This window comes from Schistocerca gregaria, chromosome 4, assembly GCF_023897955.1.
Source record: "Schistocerca gregaria isolate iqSchGreg1 chromosome 4, iqSchGreg1.2, whole genome shotgun sequence".
Lineage (NCBI taxonomy): Eukaryota > Metazoa > Arthropoda > Insecta > Orthoptera > Acrididae > Schistocerca > Schistocerca gregaria.
In genome coordinates, this window is record NC_064923.1 from 396,066,160 (window position 1) to 396,088,692 (window position 22,533).

The following is a 22,533-nucleotide window of genomic DNA, read 5'->3' on the forward strand; positions in this document are numbered from 1 at the left end:
CCTACAATATTCTCAGCTTTTCAAACTGTTGGTGAATACGCTGCATTTGCTCTACAAAGCCGGCCGGTGTGGTCGAGCGGTTGTAGGCGCTATAGTCTGGAACCGCAGCGACCGGTACGGTCGCAGGTTCGAATCCTGCCTCGGTCATGGATGTTTGTGATGTCCTTAGGTTAGTTAGATTTAAGTAGTTCTAAGTTCTAAGGAACTGATGACCACAGAGGCTAAGTCCCATAGTACTCAGAGCCATTTGATTTTTTGCTCTACAAATTATTACAAACTAAAATTTTAAAATGAAATTAAATGTTCCTTTTACGACTTTCAGTGTTCAGCTTCTAAGGCATAGATGATAATTCTCTGGAGGGCTTAAAGGGCAGTCAGATTGTCTGGAGTCCATTATAATCTGTTTCGTTCGTTCAAGTCAGCACATTATTTTAATTGGAATTTCGAAAATTTATTTGACTTATATACGATTGTTATCCAATATTTGAATTTTTAAAATGACTTTTCTTATTATCTGTGTAAACCCGTAAATCATTGAAATTTTTTGCATTTTAATTTAAATGGCTGCTATAATTTTTGTCCAATATTCTTGTAGGGCATGTGCATACCCGCCATTACGGCGGGGGAACGCTGTTGACCTCCACTTACGTAAAAATTTTTTCACAAACCTAACACTCATCCTGCACCGCGACACAGACAGGCCTACTGTCCGAAGAAAGGTGGGACGTCTAATGGGTACCGACTAGTATAAAGTGAACCCATAAAGAGCCGGTGAAATCTCGAAACTGTTCCGTAAATTAATGACTTGCACCCCCCCCCCCCCCCCCTCCCACCGATCTCTTCCTCAGAAGTTGGGTACTCTCTTGTTACTGGTTGCAGCATTTGAAGTTTTGTGTTTTCTTCTTTTTCGTCTTTTTGCCTTTCCACGTGTCTAGTGCTTGGTCTGTATTATTATGCTCGTTGAGGCACTGTCAGTGGTAGGTGGTGGCCGGATGGCGTTCTGACGTCACTGCTTCCCAGGGACGGAATCTGTGTATCCATCTGTCTGCTTCTAGAGTAAATCTCATGCTCAATCATGAGAACGTTTTCAGGGTGTTTGGTGAGGCGCGACGTGGATACCAGGCCAGTGTTTAGCTAACTGGAGGCGAGAAACCGCCTGTAAACCATACCTAGGCTGGCTGGCTCAGAAGTCCTCATCGTTAAATCGCGAGGCAGATTCGATATGGGGCAGGATCACCTCCCCGTATCCCAGCACCGGCGTATTAACGCGCTTGAGTATCCGGTTTGTTTTTTATTTTTTATTTTTTTATTTTTACACTAACCCCATACGACATTACACAATCGGGTAAGAAAAGAACGGAGCACGACGCACGGGTCTCAAACATTTCCGAAGACGAGCGAGTTGGAGCCATTGAAGTTGGGGAGTGCTGCTTCATCAACTTTATTTTTTTCTAATATTTCGGTCGTATGCTTTTCGGCCATCTTCAGAGTCAGCCGATACTCTGAAGCGAGTGCTCCGTCGTTCTAAACACGCGTATCACGCTTCTGCGTATGTGGCCACAGATAAGCAAGCGTCAGAGACGTCGATCAGCGCAAAGTGTGTGCCTAAATCGAATCTGTGATTACGCGGTCGATTCACAAATGTATCATTATGAGCTCCACTGTAGCGACGTCTTTGCATGATTATTAGAGAGAGCGCCGGATTCCGTAATTTGTCCGTCTGGAACCGTTATCGTTGTTAAATCCTTCGCCAAACGAATTTCAGCTACTTATTTCACAACTGAGTCCCAAGAAGATAAAATCGACGCTAATTATTCAGCATTTTCATGCCGCGTAGAAGAAATAACGTTTATGTGGCAGCACTCTCGAAATACGCCGAATCAGTTATTACACCGGGAAAATACGCAAATGAACATTAACGAGTTTTCCCGTCTTTATAATTGTCGAAATCGCTAGTGGCAGTTACAAATAATCGTGACTGGCGGAAAAGAATGAATAACTGTAACTGTGAATAGTCAGTGGTCACGTTAGTGGCGGGGTTAACGCGCTGCAGGCGGAGGAGTACAAAGGAGCGCCGCCGCTGGTGGTCCCGGCGTGTCGTGCGAGGCGAGGCGCGCGTATCGCGTTACGCACGCAGCCTTCTCGCGTTCTGCACGCACCGCCGGCCGCTCTGCGCGCCCTCACTGGCTCGCGCAGCCTCACGCACGCCAACGCACGGCCCATTACGCGTGCCTTGCGGCTCCTCTGTTCCTTTCCCGCCCAATAGCCTTTCAACCAGCACGTGCACAGCTATGCGTCACCTCATACAGTGACCGGAATCGAAGGTGTTACACCGCGATCACCTAGAACGAAAACTACCAAACCGATACGTCCCTTATTTCCATATTTGTAGCATATGTCACTTTAGATGTGATCCTTATATAATGTAATATTGTGTCCTGATCGCGACATAATAATGTACTATTTTACTTTCCCATCGAAATATCAAAAGTTAAAGATATAATTTAATCTTTGTGCCAATTAACTGCGCTGCAAGTCAGCGAATATGTACGCCCAGGACAATGCGAATGGCGTAGCATTATCATCTGTATTTTGTCCCATATAAGAACGCGCGCTCGTCTTTTCTTTCTATTTCTTTAGCCCTGCGCCTTTCCGACGCTATCAGACTCCTATATTCTTCCATTTTGTTTCAAATGAACTGAAACTGTATTCCTGTTAGGAATTTGTTTAGTTGTGTCATTATTATCAGCAATTGGGATTACCGAAATGACTTTACTATGAATATTTTTCTTTCGCTCCAGAATCGAGCTGAGATTACTGTAATTTCTACGTGTTTCGCCGAACTACGAGACAATTCTTTATTTTGTCAAAACTGTGAGATTAGTGTTCGACATATCAGATGTCTGTATAAAAAAAACTTACTTTGTAAAATAATAATTGCTTAATTTGGCATTTCCGCTTTCATTTCGTAGTAACGGTTATCAATCCCTAATTTATAAAATGTTACAGATTTTGCTTTACTACACTTTTTCTGACGTTATCAACGCGGTACCCACGAAATTAATTTAGAACTGATCTGAATTTTCTCGCGAGGCGAGAAGAAAATTTTCCATTCTCCTGAGATTTTAAGATCGCTAACTAAACGTTTTTCCAGCACGTTAAGAGTCTACTGATCTTCACTTCAAACAACAAAAAAGGAAAAAAAAAAGATTAAGAATGTGATTTGTGTATGCGAATGAGATATTTAAATTCATTTTACTTTTCATTTATTAGCTTTCCTCTTGACTAATCAATTATTGAAACTTCCTGGCAGATTAAAACTGTGTGCCCGACCGAGACTCGAACTCGGGACCTTTGCCAATCGCGGGCAAGTGCTCTACCATCTCAGCTACCGAAGCACGACTCACGCCCGGTTATCACAGCTTTACTTCTGCCAGTATCTTGTCTCCTACCTTCCAAACTTTACAGAAGTTCTCTTGCAAACCTTGCAGGACCAAAGGTCCCGAGTTCGAGTCTCGGTCGGGCACACAGTTTTAATCTGCCAGGAAGTTTCATATCAGCGCACACACTGCTGCAGAGTGAAAATCTCATTCTGGAAACATCCCCCAGGCTGTGGCTAACCCATGTCTCCGAAATATCCTTTCTTTCAGGAGTGCTGGAGAACTTCTGTAAAGTTTGGAAGGTAGGAGAGAGGTACAGGCAGAAGTAAAGCTGTGATGACCGGGCGTGAGTCGTGCTTCGGTAGCTCAGATGGTAAATTACTAACATTTTATTCTATTGCCGGCTGAAGTGGTCGTGCGGTTGTAGGCGCTGCAGTCTGGAACCGCGAGACCGCTGCGGTCGCAGGTTCGAATCCTGCCTCGGGCATGGATGTGTGTGATGTCCTTAGGTTAGTTAGGTTTAAGTAGTTCTAAGTTCTAGGGGACTAATGACCTCAGAAGTTGAGTCCCATAGTGCTCAGAGCCATTTGAACCACTTTCTTTTATTCTATTTCTGTTTATTCTATTTATATTTTCCAAAAACATTTTGTTTGTCATTTACACGCCGGCACGGTAGCTCAGCGTGTTCGGTCAGAGGGATAGCTGCCCTCTGTAATAAAAAAAAAACTGAGTTTATCGATCAACAACAACCTTCAACGGATGTCCTACGACGTCCGCCCCGTGCAGAAGCAACGAACAAAAGCGAACAAAATGAGATTAAAAAAATAATAAAAAGATGGTAGAGCACTTGCCCGCGAAAGGCAAAGGTCCCGAGTTCGAGTCTCGGTCGGGCACACAGTTTTAATCTGCCAGAACGTTTCATATCAGCGCACACTCCGCTGCAGAGTGAAAATCTCATTCTGAATTCAATTATTGATTACACATTCAAAAAAATAACTCATTTATTAATTATATATTTATTATTATTATTATTATTATTATTATTATTATGAGCTTATTTTCACTACAGACAAAAGTCATCCTTACAAGTGAATAATAATATGAGTACATGGTCGCTAATGGATGTGTTTAATGTTATGGAACTTTTCAGTGGATGTAGCCTTTAACATACCGATCACATTCTTTTGAATGTTCTCCAGAGTCCCAAAATTTTCGGCAAAAAGAAAAAGTCCCAAGGACTCAGATCAAGTGAATGAGAGGCTATGGAATAACAGCAATGTCTTTTGGGGCAAAAAAAAATTCCGTGATGGAAATGGCCCTGTGGCATGGGGCGCTCTCACGATACAGCGTCCAATTCTCTGCAATGTCTGGAGGCACTCTATTCGCCCTTTTCCTGAGCCTTTCAAAGATATCTTTGTATAATACTTAGTTGACGTTTTGACCTGGAGGAACAACGGGAATGCCATCTGAGATAAAAAATTCCGTGATCGTAGTAGTCGTGTGATGTGGGGCAATGCCGCGATGCAGCATCCACTTGTCTGCAATGACCAGTCTCATTCCATTCGCACTTTTCCAGAGCCTTTCCAAGTCATCTTTGCAAAACACTTGGTTGACAGTATGTCCTGTAGGAACAAATTCTTTATGCACGATAACCCTATCGTCAAAAAGTAAATCAACGTTGCTTTGGTCTTTGATTTGCTCATTCCAGCTTCTTTCGGTCGAGGAGAAGTCGCAGTGTGCCCCTCCTCACACTGCCGCTCTGTGTGAGGATCATACGAAAAAATCGGATATTCATCACCTGTAATCACACGACTGAACCATTTGTGGTCACTGTCAGTCCTTTCAAGAAGACTGACGCAAACGTTTCTTCGATTACCCACGTGCGCAGCTGTGAAGTCTTCCGACATCATTTTGGCACAAACCTTTCGCATATGCCAAACTTCGGTCAGAATTTGATGTACGGTGAAAGCGTTTAACAGCCCATCATAATTATTGTCAAATATCGGTCTGATCTCACAATAGCACTCACATGTTCCACTTTTCGTCGCTGTTTGATGTTGAAGGTCTCCCTGTACGAGGTTCATCTTCATCGTGTTCTCGGTCTTCCAAAAATGATTTGTGCTAGCGAAAAAGCTTGTGCTCTTGATAAGGATTGTTCTCCTTAGCCCTGTTGCAGCTTTTCAAAGGACACAAACGCGGATTCGCCAAGTTTAACACAAAACTTGATTGCATAACGTTCCTCTAAATTCCGTTGTTCGTAACACACACCAAAACACAACTCCATTGATGGCGATCACAAAAATCACGTGACGGCTGTACGAACTGAAACTCGGGCTGAGCATCTGGAAGGGATGAACGCACCGGTCTACACAAGTAAAACAGCACAGCGTTGCCAGACCGCTCGCAGTGCAAACAGTCTCATTACTTTTCTCAAATATTTCTCAGACAACAGAGACTTGCAGAGCATAGAGCCATTGTTATGCAGGACATTGACTGACATTTTCTGTTGCTTACCGATGGGTCTCCCTTGTGTTTATGGAGCTTAGACCGACGCCAGCATGCCTGTAGATGAGATGGTAAAAGGTAAGAGGTAAGTGAAAGCAGTGATACTCGATACCTGTACTTCTCCAGTTCCTGAAATCCTGGTGTGGGGAGCTATTGGATATGACAACAAAAGTGATAAAGGGAGGCTAAATGCTGACAAGTCTGTAGCAAGAATGGTAAAACTTGTTGTCATACCTATCATGACTGGGGTACCATATGAAATATTTCAGGAAAATGATGCAAGAGTTTACTGTAGTTTATACCACAAAAGTCTTGACATATGTATGCATCGTTGACTGCTCCGCCTATCGCCGATTCTTTAACAATAGAAAATGTCTTGAGTGGAATGGGAAGACGTATACTTTCATATTAGCTACCAGCCAAGAATCTTCATTAATTGAGACAATATTTGTTTCAGGCATTGCAGAAGTCCCTCAGATGACATTCTACGCTGTTTGCTTTCATGCAACAATGAGTGCAAGAGTGTACTCGTCCCCGTATGGGTCATAGCTCAACTGGTCTTGACGATGGTTATCAGTTCCGAATGTAATGGAAGCTTATTCGTCTAATAACCCATCTCCACGTTATTTGATAAATATCAGACCTGCTTCATGGTGTAACACTTCATTTTCTTTTACCTAGATGGACCGTGGCACAGTCTACAAAATGCATTTACACTGCGATATAATCTACAATCAGAAATAAGCTGCTTCATTTATCCTGACACCGAAAAATTCTTGATGGGGACTCTCAGCAGCAAAACCTACACATAGGTTTTTGGGAACTCACAATCATAAGTACAAATGGACATGTAGTCGTGGAAGTGGCTAGGGAACAATGTCACTCTGTATGCTAATATAAAAACCTAGACAAGTCTTTACTTGAACTTTAGATGTTGACTGTGGCTATTGTATCACTGACACAGTCCCTTTGACTGTTCAGAGATGTGAATAAACCCGCCCAAACATGTTATCAACCATTTATGAGCAGCGCCTATTAGACAGGAGGTGGGGGGAGGGGGGGGGGGGTCCGACAGCCGATCAGCTCCAGTCATTCCACCAGGAAGCAGGTAAGGTACACGGCTCGTTTCGTCTGTAGTTCAACCATGCCTAGCCGGTCTACACCGCGGTTCGACCGCGTCCGCATTGTTACTTTGTGCCAGGAAGGGATCTCAAAAAGGGAAGTGTCCAGTCGTCTCGGAGTGAACCAAAGTGATGTTCAAGCATGGGGGAGATACAGAGAGACAGGAACTGTCGATGACATGCCTCGCTCAGGCCGCCCAAGGGCCACCACTGCAGTGGATGACCGCTACCTACGGATTATGGCTCGGGGGAACCCTGTCAGCACCACCACCACGTTCGAAAAATGGCTCTGAGCGCTATGGTACTTAACATCTGAGGTCATCAGTTCCCTAGAACTTAGAACTACTTAAACCTAACTAACCTAAGGACAGCACACACATCCTTGCCCGAGGCAGGATTCGAACCTCGACCGTAGCGGTCACGCGATTCCAGACTGAAGCACCTAGAACCGCACGACCACACCGGCCGGCCCACCACGTTCAGTAACGCTCTTCGTGCAACTACAGGTCGTCGTGTTACGACCCAAACTGTGAGCAGTAGGCTGCGTGATGCACAACTTCACTCCCAACGTCCATACCAAGGTCCATCTTTGCAACCACGAAACCATGTAGCGCGGTATAGATGGGCCGAACGTCATGCCAAATGGACCGCTCAGAATTGGCATCACGTTTTCTTCACCATTGAGTGTCGCATGTGCCTTCTACCAGTCAATCATCGGGGACGTATTTTGAGGCAACCCGGTCAGACTGAGCGCTTTAGACACTCTGTCCAACGAGTGCAGCAATGTGGAGGTTCCCTGCTGTTTTGTGGTGGCATTTGTGGGGCCGACATCCGTCGCTGGCGGTCATGAAAGGCGCCGTTATGGCTGTACGATACGTGAGTGCCATCCTTCGATCGTTAGTGCAACCATATCTATAGCATACTGGCGAGACATTGGTGTTCATGGACGACAATTCGCGCCCCCCTCGTGCATATCATGTGAATGACTTCCTTGAGGATAACGACATAGCTCGACTAGAGAGGCCAGCATGTCCTCCAGAACATGCACCACATCGAAAATGCCTGGGATAGATTGAAATGGGCTGCTTATGGACGACGTGACCCACCAACCACTCTGAGGGATCTACCTCGAATCGCTGTTGAGGAGTGGGGCAGTCTGGACCAACAGTGCCTTGATAAACTTGTGGATATTATGCCACGACGATTACGGGCATGCATCAATGCAAGAGGACGCGCTACTGAGTATTAGAGGTCCCGGTGTGTACAGCGATCAGGACCACCACCTCTGAAGGTCCCACTGTATGGTGGTACGACAAGAAACGTGTGGTTTTTATGAGCAATAAAAAGGGCGGAAATGATGTTTATGTTGATCTCTATTCTAATTTTCTGTACAGCTTCCGGAACACTCGGAACCGAGCTGATGTAAAACTATATAAAGTTTATTACCTTGGTATTTTTATCTTTGCTATTTTTGGCGCATTCCAAAAGAATTGTCGCCATTGTTCTAATTTTTTTTCTATTTCAGATTTTTAATTTTCAGCGACAACCTAACATTGTGGGGTTGAAAGAAAAATATTATTCGTGGATAATTTGTTGACTAGCCAGAAATTAATGATAGAAATGAAGTTATTTTAGACCGATAAATCAAAATGGTTGGTTTCATATCCATATTAATAATGTAGAGACATAAATACTTAGCTTATACTAATGAAATATGTTTACCATTTAGCTATCGAAGACATTACTTGAATACCTATCAAACGTTCAAGATACAACAAATTTTATGCAGTTCCCGTCAAATTTTGTTCTTGAGTTAATATATATTCTCTAGATGTTTCAGTTATAAAAAAAAAGGTGCAACAGTAGAATATTGCCTCTTCTTGAAAAAAATTCTGCGGACCACGACATTTCTATTGATCACACAAAGTCGATCAAGTAAGCTGGTTGTTAAGCCAGTACACCTTCCATATTTATGATTTTTGGTGTCCATCTAAACTAGTTCATACGAATGTTCGGATTATTTGTTTGACAAGTTCGACGAAATGCTTCGTATTAATTATCTCGTTGTCGAAAATATATTAAAACGTAAATTACCTTCCTTCCTTTCAGATAGTAAAACAATAATCTGTAACGGTATGCACTAGAGATCTGTATCATGTTTTCTCGGATTGGGAGAATTAGCCATTTGCTCTAGCGAATGGCTTTATTTGTTCTGTTCGTTACTTAATACCGTATTCTTTTACTTTTAATTCATGTTACTTATTTCAGGGGTGAAGACGCAATATAATACTATTAGTTCCTTGTTTTTTTAATGCATTACTTTGCGTTTATATCATTTAAAATATCGACATTTGCTTGTTCGCTACACACCTGAATACTATTGACGAGCTTTTGCGCTTCTGTTACTGCAGTCTCCACGGTATCACAGTGCTTACCTTGCTATTTCTCACCTCTGTGTCAAGACTTTCGATCGTCATTTTTACAGTAACTCTTATTCAGTCCCCGGATTGCAGTGAGCAACTGTTCATCTTATGAGTGACCTTTTCTTTGATAAAACGTTCTCGAGCCGACTGGATGAGTAGATCAGACATCATAGTTGCACTAGTAATCGCAATGACGTACACATCCATTCGGCCGCTGCGCCGTGTGATCCTTTGTCGGCTAAAGATAACATAAAGCAAACCAAATTGGATTTACATGAATGCGAAGTGAAAATTTTTATCATCGCGGAAAACATGTCTTTTAGGCCAAAATTTCACCAATTACACATACATCTTGAATCTCTTTCTTCCACGAAAAATAAGGCGACACATGGAGCTGTGTTTTGTCTGCCACGACCATAACGTGATGTATACTAGCAACAGTCCATTTTCTAGCGTTACGCCATTTTCACAACAGGAAATTAGACCATCACGAACATGGCTCACAAGAGGTTCGAAGCTACGAATGAGATAACAGCGAATTAGGCATAATGACGATAAATACTCCCTCGCATCAAGTACATAATTCTCAGTAATCAGTGTAAGTAGGGAAGTTTAGTTAGACTTTTTTATTTTATTTCTCATAGAAATGTTGCGTTTCAATAAACATCTTCAGATGAACAATAAAAACGAACAGTAACAGAGAGAATAATGTGTTTTGAAACACGCCGTATCAAGGCTTTACTATAAAATTAGTGAACTAAAGATAGTCGCATAGTTCTATAACGACTTCTTATCTCAGGCTATTTAGTTAGTATCTCTGAAAGGGTGATGTGTGTGAACTGTTCAAATACGTCTGTTGTAAAAGTGTATCACGAGTGAATGATATATTCCTGAGACACACGTGCCATCGATTTCCTATTAGAAAATCAGATAGGAAGGCATTCATCTATGAAGGTTTAGAAAAGTAACACCGTGGAAGGGCTCGCCGTCCATATAAAGTAAGGCGCAACCAGAATTGTGCTTACGATAACAGTTTAACGACCCCTGTTCCGAAGGAGGCGAATTGTTGTTCACCCGCGCTAACGACGATGCCTCGTCATAAAGGATTTTGCTCCACATAATTGAAACTAGAAGCTGCCGATTAACTACAGATAACCTCCTCCAGCGAGTCACGCTTTCGGCGTCATAAGATTGATGGACTTCGTACCGACAACGATGGAGAGTAAACAGTTCGCTGCAATTGTCAGAATGCTATGGGGACAGCTTTCTACATCTACATCTACATCTACGTGATTACTCTGCTATTCACAATAAAGTGTCTGGCAGACGGTTCTATGAACCACCTTCATGCTGTCTCTCTACCGTCCCACTCTCGAACGGCACGCGGGAAAATCGAGCACTTAAATTTTTCCGTGAGAGCCCTGATTTTTCTTATTTTATCGTGATGATCATTTCTCCCTATATAGGTGGGTGCCAACAGAATGTTTTCGCAATCGGAGGAGAAAACTGGTGATTGAAATTTCATGAGAAGACACCGTCACAAAGAAAAACGCCTTTGTTTTAATGATTGCCACTTCAATTCACGTATCATGTCTGTGACACTACCTCCCCTATTTCGCGATAATACAAAACGAGCTGCCCTTCTTCGAACTTTTTCAATGTCATCCGTCAGTCCCATCTGATGCGGATCCCACACAGCACAGCAGTACTCCAGAATAGGGCGAAGACGTGTAGTGTAAGCAGTCTCTTTGGTAGACCTGTTGCACCTTCTAAGTGTTCTGCTAATGAATCGCAGTCTTTGGTTAGCTCTACCCACAATATTATCAATGTGATCGTTCCAGTTAAGGTTATTTGTAATTGTAATCCCTAGGTATTTAGTTGAATTTACAGCCCTCAGATTTGTGTCACTTACCGCGTAATCGAAATGTAGCTGATTTCTTTCAGTACTCATGTGAATAGCTTCGCACTTTTCTTTATTCAGGATCAATTGCCACTTTTATCACCCTACACATATCTTATTTAAATTATTTTGCAAGCCGTTTTGATCATCTGATGACTTTACAAGACGGTAAATGACAGCATTATCTGCAAGAAATATAAGACGGCTACTCAGATTGTCTCCTATGTCGTTGATATAGATCAGGAACAATAGAGGGCCTATAACACTTACTTGGGGAACGCCGGATATTACTTCTGTTTTACTCGATGACTTTCCGTCTGTTACTACGAACTGTGACCTTTCTGACAGGAAATCACGAATCCAGTCGCACAACTGAGGCGATACTCCGCAGGCACGCTGTTTGATTATAAGACGCTTGTGAGGAACGGTGTCGAAAGCCTTCTGGAAATCTAAAAATATGGAGTCAATATGTAGATAGCACTATTACTTCATGAGTATAAAGAGCTAGTTGTGTTTCACAAGAACGATATTTTCTGAATCCGTGCTGACTATATGTCAATAAATCGTTTTCTTCGAGGTACTTTATAATGTTCGAATACAGTATATGTTCTAAAACCCTACTGCAAATCGACGTTAGTGATATAGGCCTGTAATTCAGCGGATTACTCCTACTTCCCTTTTTGAGCAATTTTCCAGTCTTTAGGTACGTATCTTTCTGTGAGCGAGTGGTTGTATATACTTGCTAAATATGGAACTATTTTATCAGCATACTCTGTGAGGAACCTGACTGGTACACAATCTGGACCGGAGGCCTTGCCTTTATTAAGTGATTTAAGCTGCTTTGTTACACCGAGGATACCTACTTCTATGTTTCTCATCTTGGCAGTTGTTCTTGATTGGAATTCAGAAATATTTAATTCATTTTTTTTTTGTGGAGGAGTTTCGGAAAACCGTGTTTAATAACTCTGCTTTAGTGGCATTGTCATCAGTGACTTCACCATTGTTATCGCGCAGTGAAGGTATTGGTTCTGTCTTGCCACTGGTGTGCGCTATGTATCACCAGAATCTCTTTGGGTTTTCTGCAAAATTTCGAGATAAAATTTCGTTGTGGGAATTATTAAAAGCATCTCGCATTGAAGTACGCGCCATATTTCGAACTTCTGGAAAACTTTGCCAATCTTGGGGATTTTTCGTTCTTTTAAATTTGGCATGCTTTTTTCGTTGCTTCTTTAACAACGATCTGACCCGTTTTGTGTACTATGGGGGATCAGTACCATCACTTATTAATTTATGTGGTATACATCTCTCAATTGCTGTTGATACTATCTCTTTGAAAACATTCCACAACTTTTCTACTTACATGATCAGATACGAAGGAGTGATCTAAGGATGTATCACTACCATTCCGGAAGAAGCGTTATTCATGTAGAACATAGGAAGACATTCTTGATGGATTTAGCTATAAATTAATCCACTGCCAGTCGCCTGTAGGTCATGAAATCTTTAAACGCCTTGTCAGACTGCTGAAAGTACTTTAAAATAGATAAATGACCTCGGTAAGGACCTCAAAGTTCATTTCTGGCCCCAAACTGCACGGAATGAATATTTGATGGATCAACACAATCATCACCTTCCCTAAGTGAATTCTCTTCCACGTACTTGTCAACACCTGTAGGGAAACACTTCGAATGACATGGCTGCAACTATCTGTGGGGAACGTTCAGAATTTTATTGGGTCGCGCCCATTACGTTTAGCTGCCATGTGTGCTGGGGACGAAGGTTACTCTTTATACTTGCAGGTGGTCATAATAATCCGACTTTTATAAGGGCTTTGAAGGATTAATATGTGAAACTGGTTCCCTATTACACCTGAAGCTGATTCATACAAATCTGTAAAAAAAAATTAAAGAAAACATCGTATTTATGTCGCATGAGTTCACTTCTGCTCATAATCTATTATAATGTCACAAGCCCAGTGAAATGAACAACAAATCTCCTGACACAATTGTGGGGTAACAGTGAAAGCGTGACTGACATAGTCGTTCCAGCTTACCTAAGTGCCTCTGAGTAGAAAGTAGACTTCCTCTCGTCGTGATGTAAACTCATCGCTGACGCATTTTTCGTGACACTGATATCTTTGTTCCACCCGTCTTTGTTTTTTTATCCATTCTTACAGGCAGCTCGAGGAAGATGCGGTCTAGACTTTGCAAGCTTCTTTTTTTGTTTTGCTTTGTTTTTGTCTTTTTATTACAGATAGCTTAATTGGAAGCTGTAAGTGTAAGTTGAGAAGCGTACAGTGTGATCCATATGTGCTCCGTTGCACAGAAAAGTCATTGCCGAGCAGAACGTAAAACACATCACACCAGCAAATTTATAACTTATGGACAGTTTGCTAGATCTGTTTACTGTGGGCACAGTTATTAGTAATAGAAATATTATACCACCGGGAAAAATTTGATTTTAAATTCGAAATGCAATGTTGAAACGAAATAAGAGCTTCATAATGAAAAAAAATCTCTGGAACTGACAATATAAAAAACCAAGTGTTTGTCGCAAGTATTTCACTTTAAGAAGACATTACAATGTGTTCATTGTTGTTTCACCGAAGCTTGGAGTCCCAATAAAAGACAGAGAAGAACACTGGTGTAAATTCGAAAGAATAATTATCATAAACATTATCCGAAGGGCGTACTAATGATATTAAAATTTACTGCGTGATATCTATTAATATTAGTTACTTCCCTAAACGGTATTCAGCTCAGATTCACACTTAGTTTCTTCATGCGAGCTATCTTATTTCGAAGCCAAACTATTTTAGTGGCAACACGATTCATCTTTTTGTTCCATCTGTGCTGATATACGATAGTGAACTTTGAAAGTAAGAGGCAGCGGTGGACCACCGGGAAAGATTCTTGAACTGTACACAGTACAGCTTGAGACTGTATGCTAGCACAGCGCCAGTGCCAGCTGCAAAGTCCGTCGTGTGACGTCACTCACCAAAGTGGTCGTGGCTGAGAGCGAGCGGCGCCATGGGAACCGCCGACTCCACTCGGGACGGCCACTCGTCCTTCATTTGTCGTTGCGCCCCTGCAAAGAAGTCAGTGCTCGTCATTCCCTTAAAATTACATACATTACGGCTCCACCGCAACGCATGGGTAAGTTCCATAAACACACTAACCGTCAATTTCAGCTTCAAGCAGCCATCATTTTTACCCCATCACAGATTTATCACTGAAATAAGATACCTTCATCACAACACCTTGAGCACAATATAACGTTTTTGTTTTTCTCTGCGGACCCAACGTGTTTCAGGTAACAGGATTTCTTGTTTTATTTATTGCGATACATGCAAATCTTTCCGTCAAACGCCTAGGGCTGATAGATCACTTTATGGGGAGTAACTTCTGTTAGAAACAAAGTGTGCACTGGCGCTTCCCGGCGACGTTAGCAGTCCTTTAGTATTCGCTGACCCTGGGTGACGAGATTTCAACGAGCTAGCAGAATCTACTAACCACGGGTGGTGCCTATACCTATTCCAGTAAAGTGATAGATTAATTTTGAACAAGAAAATTTAAGAATGAGTGTCTCCAAGCGGTGAAAGGTATTTTAGAAGCGAACCAAAAACTTTAATTCTTCATGGCTCATCTCCCTTCAAGCAGAGCAGAGTGCCTATGCTGTGCAGTCTCTCAGAGGCATAACCAATACAAGCGGACATCTATAATTGCCAGGCAGCGTCAGTGAACATTTTGTCTGAAATCACAGTTGCTGCCCATAACGTGATCTATGAATCCTACACGTTAGGTGCAAAGACTTTGAAACGTGTGTGTGTGTGTGTGTGTGTGTGTGTGTGTGTGTGTGTGTGTGTGTGTGTGTGTGCCGGCCTCGGTGGCCAAGCGGTTCTAGGCGCTTCAGTCCGGAACAGCGCAACTGCTACGGTCGCAAGTTCGAATCCTGCCTAGGGCTTGGATGTGTGTGATATCCTTAGGTTAGTTAGGTTTAAGCAGTTCTAAGTTCTAGGGGACTGATGACCTAAGATCTTAAGTCCCTTAGTGATCAGAGCAATTGTGTGTGTGTGTGTGTGTGTGTGTGTGTGTGTGTGTGTGTGTGTGTGTGTGTGTGTGTGTAAGGGTTTGGGAAGGGTGAGCAGTGGGGTGGGAGGTTCACAAATTTTCGGAGCATATAAGCGTAGAGTAAATGTAACACAAGTCCAATTTCAGAATGTAGTTTAAAAGTTGTCACCATGACAGAACTAGCAGAAACAGTAAGAAAAATAAATTGAAATATTTCTCCTGCTTCGTAAATTTCACAATCGTCAATGCAAACAATGCCTTTTCAAAGCCATCGGGAAAACGTAGAATAAAGACATCGAATTATAACGCACATAGTGGTTTCTGCCGACATTCGTTATCCTTAGGCCATAAAAAACAGAATGTTGTTCAATCCCACCACATTGGAAACCGTGTTGTCACTCACTTAACTGAACCATGGCCTGTAGCTTATGGTCTGAGGTTGAGCGATACCGACTGAAATATTTTCGCTATAAATTTCGCTATAAATTTGATGGTGTCGGTTGCTTAAATTATTCTCAAAAGTATCATTGTGGACTTCAAGGTGAAAGAAATGGTCTTTCCATAGGGAGAATTATCACAAAAACTGAGACGCGAATACATGTCGGAAAAAGGTGAATAGCATTTCAGTAGTAGGTCGACCAACGGACAGTGTGAACAAAGAGCTGAAATAAACACATTCAATTATATTACTGTTTGCGTCCCTAATTACTCCATATATAGTATGTTTAAGGATTATTAGTTGCATATGACGTTCTACCCAGAGAAGAAATCAGACAAACACCAACCGCGAGACGGAGTTGCAACGTTTTTTCGTGAAAGGAAAAATATTACAGCAAACTCGATGATATATATATATATATATATATATATATATATATATATATATATATATATATGTGTGTGTGTGTGTGTGTGTGTGTGTGTGTTCTTACATGAAAGTTATCTAGTACAACTAATAAAAAAAGACCCACTGATTACAGTGCAACATCATTGAAACACATCTGGAAAAATTGAAAACACACTGTATGCTGTATGTTGCCCAAAGAAACATAGTAGCGCCTTGTTTTCCATCGAATCAAGGAAGATCTAAAAACATATAAACAATCACCTAAGATTGCATGTAAGTACATTCTTGCTCTCACCATTATGGGGTTCAGTGGCGTTGTTAATTTCCCCGCATTCGCTTTACAAGTTATCGAAAACAGGTTAAGATACTATCCAGCCTGGTTGACAGATTGTTGTCCACAATAATTAGATGATAAGCTTAGACGTCTTCGTCAGGTTTCGCGAGCTGCACCCTGAATGTCTGGACGCCAAAGGACGAAATGTTCTTCCCGGGACGCATGACTCAAAATGACAGAGTAAGTGGTAGAAAAGGTGGACATCTGCAATGGAGTACGGATTCGAAAAATAATTTGTTTTATTTGTGGATGCAGCGTGGGATAAGAGAGTTCGAGCTGTGGTTGACTGGTTAGGCAGCAGGAGAGGTGCCGCGCGGGATTAGCCCATCTGAACATTTTTTTGTGCAGTTGCACTATCATACATGTGTCATATACGCATCGTTTCACCATAATATGCAGCAAAAACGTAGCCTCAGACATTAACAGTGGTATGACTGCGCTTAAACCATTGGCTTCCAGACGTATGTTTGCCAAGAGCATTTCCTTCTTCCATTGTCCTCTACTCGTCTTTTTCGTTTGTACCTCTGCTAGTCAAAACCTTTGATAGTTCAGACGCAGACTGTTATAGGACGGACAGGAAAAAAACAGAAGAGTGATTTTGTTAAACTAAATACGACCTTCAGAACTTAGATGGGAACGGGAAACTTTACAATTGTTTCATATATTTACCTGTGACGTATGACAGTGACACATAGATTAGTAACGCGGAAACCTCTCAAAGACTAAGCGTTGCTCAGCGAACAATGGAGCTGTGCATGTTGAGATTTGCAAGGAGATATAGGAAAACGTAGAAAACGGTCAGAGAGCAGACTGGAATGGAAGACGTAACATTGGCTATAATTGAAATGAAATTAAAGTAAGTGGGACACTTATCCTGGTGAATCGATGGTAGATGGACCAAGGGAATCTTTATAGACTTTCTGACTAGATGTATCCGGACACCTTTTAGTAGACCCCAAGCCTTTATGACGGCTTGAGCTCTGCTCAGCACACTTTCAACGAGGTGTTTGAATCTCTGTGGAGGAATGGCGGCCCACTCTTCCTCAAGAGCTTAAACCGGGCGAGGGGGGGGGGGGGTGAGAGGGGGGCGAAGGGGGAGAGGGTTGTGATGTCGGACGCTGGGTGTGGAGCGAAGATGACGTTCTATCTCATCCCAAAGGTGTGCCACTGATTTCAGGTGGGTCACTCTGCATACCAAGTCATCTCCTCAGCACTTCGCTGCTGATGGGGACAGATGACCGCACTGTTTGGTCCCCTCCCCCGAATCAACGAACCAACCAACCAACCAACCACTCACTGCTGGCATTATGCTTCATGGCAGGTAACGTTCTCCAGGTGTTCGCCAAACGCAAAACCTCCAATTGGATCGCCATCATTCATCACACAAAATCACTTTTCTACGTATTCACTGCCCAGTGACGTAGCTCTTTACTGCACGTCAAGTGTCACTAAGCACTGACTACAGAAATTTGTGGCTTATGAGGAACTGCTCGATCATTTTATCCCATTATTTTCAACACCTTACGCAGAATCATTGTGCTAGCTGGACAAGTGGTAGCATTTGGAAACTCACGAGTAAGTCCGGCTTCTGATTTCATGCGAATTTTGACAACCACCCTCCGCAATCCTCAGCGACAGCTGTCTGTTAGTACATGAGAACTGTCTGGTCTTGTTTAGCTGTGGCTGTTCCTTCGTATTTCCACTTCGTCGACTTTGGCACGTATAGAAGAGTTGAAATGACCTGATGGATCTGTTACTTAGATGACATCCAGCGAGTAGTCCACATTCGAAGTAACTGTGATGTCAGGACCGACCGATTCTACCGTTACTGGTTCTCTACTGACAACACATTGGGCGCACTTCCCCCCTCCTTTTATACTTGGGAGGTCAGCCACTCATGACATCTACATGTCAAATCCGCGTTACATAGGTGTGTTTACAAACTTTTGATCAGGCGGTGTCGCTGAAAAACGTAATGAACGGAGAATTTTAAATAGTAGCTTTATCCATCAGCGGATGCTGAACGGCTGTTGTTGCTGCTGATGGTGATAATGATGGTTGAGGGAAACTGAAACTTGCTAACGTTATATAGTCAGTCCCTTTCGGATAGCACGAGAGATCAGCGGAGTTAATGGTCTGTGCCAGAAAAACGTACCACTGCCATTTTTGTAAAAAGCTCTCACTGCCTGATACATCATGGCAATATTTAGGATTTAAGACAAGAATTAGACTCACAGCGGTGCCCAATCCCGGCTATGTTCTAGTGATGAAGATTTCTTTCACAGCCTCTGCACAGACGAATATCTTAAGTGTCCGGTGACACTGCGGTACTGAGGCGTAGTGAACACAGGAGCAGAGGAAGTTAAAGTTGGTTCAAATGGCTCTGAGCACTATGGGACGTAACATCAGAGGTAATCAGTCCCCTAGAACCTAGAACTACTTAAACCTAACTAACCTAAGGACATCACACACATCCATGGCCGAGGCAGGATTCGAAGCTGCGACCGCGCGGTTCCAGACTGAAGTGCCTAGAACCGCTCGGCCACACCGGCCGGCGAGGGTAAAATCAATGTGCCTCTAGCCTCTACCTCTGGGAGTGAACAACCCAGCCGGCAGCTTGACGGAGGCGAGAGAGTGGGGCAGGCGAAGGGTAGGAAGCGCAGACGACAGCAACAGCGGTGGGGGCGGCCGCCCTGGACGTAAATAGGCCCGGCGTTAATTAGAAGTGGCGCGCAGGGCCGCAATATGTTCGGTGATTAGCTTAGGTAAACGCGGAGTCCGCGCGAATAGCTGCGCTGGCCGTCGTCCAGGTGGCGTCGCTAGCGCAAGCGGCCCTTTGGCAGCGTCTCGGCGCGCTGCGGGGCTCAGCCGCGTCTTTTGTGTCGGACAGGCCTCTGGGCGGCGTCACCAGTTGCCCGCACTTCCGCGCCGTCATACCTGTCCCACCTACACTAAATACATCTACATCCATACTCCGCAAGCCACCGGACGGTCTGTGGCGGAGGGTACTTAGAGTACCTCTATCGGTTCTCCCTTCTATTCCAGTCTCGTATTGTTCGTGGAAAGAAGGATTGTCGGTATGCTTCTCTGTGGGCTCTAATCTCTCTGATTTTATCCTCATGGTCTCTTCGCGAGATATACCTAGGAGGGAGCAATATACTGCTTGACTCTTCGGTGAAGGTATGTTCTCGAAACTTCAACAAAAGCCCGTACCGAGCTACTGAGCGTCTCTCCTGCAGAGTCTTCCACTGGAGTTTATCTATCATCTCCGTAACGCTTTCGCGATTACTAAATGATCCTGTAATGAGCGCGCTGCTCTCCGTTGGATCTTCTCTATATCTTCTATCAACCCTATCTGGTACAGATACCACACTGCTGAGCAGTATTCAAGCAGTGGGCGAACAAGCGTACTGTAACCTACTTCCTTTGTTTTCGGATTGATTCTTCCAATAAATCTCAGTCTGGCATCTGCTTTACCGACGATCAACTTTATAGGATAATTCCATTTTAAATCACTGCTAATGCCTACTCCCAGATAATTTATGTGATTAACTGCTTCCAATTCCAGACCTGCCATATTGTGGCTAAATGATAATGGATCTATCTTTCTATGTATTCGCAGCACGTTACACTTGTCTATATTGAGATTCAGTTGCCATTCCCTGCACCATGCGTCAATTCGCTGCAGATCCTCCTGCATTTCAGTACAATTTTCCATTGTTACAACCTCTCGAGATGCCACAGCATCATCCGCAAAAAGCCTCATGTCATTTATATATATTGTGAATAGCAACGGTCCTACGACGCTCCCCTGCGGCACACCTGAAATCACTCTTACTTCGGAAGACTTCTCTCCATTGAGAATGACTTGCTGCATTCTGTTATCTAGGAACTCTTCAATCCAATCACACAATTGGTCTGATAGTCCATATGCTCTTACTTTGTTCGTTAAACGACAGTGGGGAACTGTATCGAACGCCTTACGGAAGTCAAGAAACACGGCATCCACCTGGGAACCCGTGTCTATGGCCCTCTGAGTCTCGTGGACGAATAGCGTGAGGTGGGTTTCACACGATCGTCTTTTTCGAAACCCATGCTGAATCCTTTAGAGCAGATTTCTAGTCTCCAGAAAAGTCATTTTACAAGAACATAATACGTGTTCCAAAATTCTGCAACTGATAGACGTTAGAGATATAGGTCTATAGTTCTGCACATCTGGTCATCTGTTCAACGTCCCTTCTTGAAAACGCGGATGACCTGTGCCCTTTTCCAATCCTTTGGAACGCTACGCTCTTCTAGAGACATACGGTACACCGCTGAAAGAAGGGGGGCAAGTTCCTTCGCGTGCTCTGTGTAAAATCGAACTGGTATCCCATCAGGTCCAGCGGCCTTTCCTCTTTTGAGCGATTTTAATTGTTTCTCTATCCCTCTGTCCTCTATTTCTATGTCTACCATTTTGTCATCTGTGCGACAATCTAGAGAAGGAACTACAGTGCAGTCTTCCTCTGTGAAACAGGTTTGGGAAAAGACATTTAGTATTTCGGCCTTTAGTCCGTCATCCTCTGTTTCAGTACCATTTTGGTCACAGAGTGTCTGGACATTTTGTTTTGATCCGCCTACCGCTTTGACATAAGACCAAAATTTCTTAGGATTTTCTGCCAAGTCAGTACATAGAACTTTACTTTCGAATTCATTGAACGCCTCTCGCATAGCCCTCCTCACACTACATTTCGCTTCGCGTAATTTTTGTTTGTCTGCAAGGCTTTGGCTATGTTTATGTTTGCTGTGAAGTTCCCTTTGCTTCCGCAGCAGTTTTCTAACTCGGTTGTTGTATCACGGTGGCTCTTTTCCATCTCTTACGATCTTGGTTGGCACATACTCATCTAACACATATTGTGACTTCAGTAAACCAATATCCCTGCACCGTTTTTGATTGGTTTACGGACACTCTAACACCGTCAAGTGTCGAAGTCTTTGATGAGCATTCCATGAGGTTTAGGGAATTCAGTCGAATCACATCGTCTTCTTGTCGCGATATTGCGGCAGAAAACAGTTAGCAATTAACCAAACAGGTATTATTAACTACTATACTGCCCACATTGTCGCTGTAAGTAAGAAGTACGTTTTTCGACCTAGCGTGCCAGATGATTATCTAACGGTTCAAATGGCCCTGAGCACTAAGGGACTTAAAATCTCAGGTCATCAGTCCCCTAGAACTTAGAACTACTTAAACCTAACTAACCTAATGACATCATACACATCCATGCCATTTGCAGGATTCGAACCTGCGACCGTAGCAGTCGCACACTTGCTGAAATATTGAGCCCCCTGGACACTGAAATTCTGCTGTTCGCCCATGACCTATTTCGTCATGAATAACACTGGGAGAAGCTGAAGAATCACATCTTGTTTCGTTTCTTCTTGTCACAGAACCACTAGCTAGCATCGTGTTACGAAATCCGTACATATTACAAAAAACTACGTGTGTGTATGTGTGTGTGTGTGTGTGTGTGTGTGTGTGTGTGTGTGTGTGTGTGTGTGTGTGTGTGTTGGCGCAATGTGTATTCCATATCCCTCTTAAACCACTGGACCGATTTCAACCAAACTTGGTACAAGTATCCCCAATTATCTCCCAACAATCCCTGTGGGGGTAAGAACCACCTAATTATCATCGTTCCTGAGATATGATGCCATAAACACTGAGATACGTGGAAAACTGCCGCATTGTGCATGACGTTTAAATTTATTACATCTTTGCTACCAATTCTATTCGCAACACATTTCGCTTACAGTATCCACATATTCCACTGAATGTACCTACACAAAGGTATAATTGTACGACACATAGTTCATTCGGATCTGTGCAGAGAAATATGAAAATGTCTTTACTCATCAAGAAATCTTTCAGTCATTACTAGTGTTCAAAATGACGGAGTACTACAATGTAACAGCA

General features: G+C 42.9%; 1 protein-coding gene across 1 annotated transcript in view; it reads right to left on the reverse strand.

The window, feature by feature from the left end:
* LOC126267743 (paired box protein Pax-1) overlaps window positions 1-22,533 on the reverse strand; it is a 280,190-nt gene that overhangs the window by 153,311 nt on the left and 104,346 nt on the right. The window contains exon 2 of the mRNA XM_049973045.1: window positions 14,327-14,416. Coding sequence (XP_049829002.1) covers window positions 14,327-14,416 — 90 coding nt within the window. The remainder of the gene's footprint in view (window positions 1-14,326; window positions 14,417-22,533) is intronic.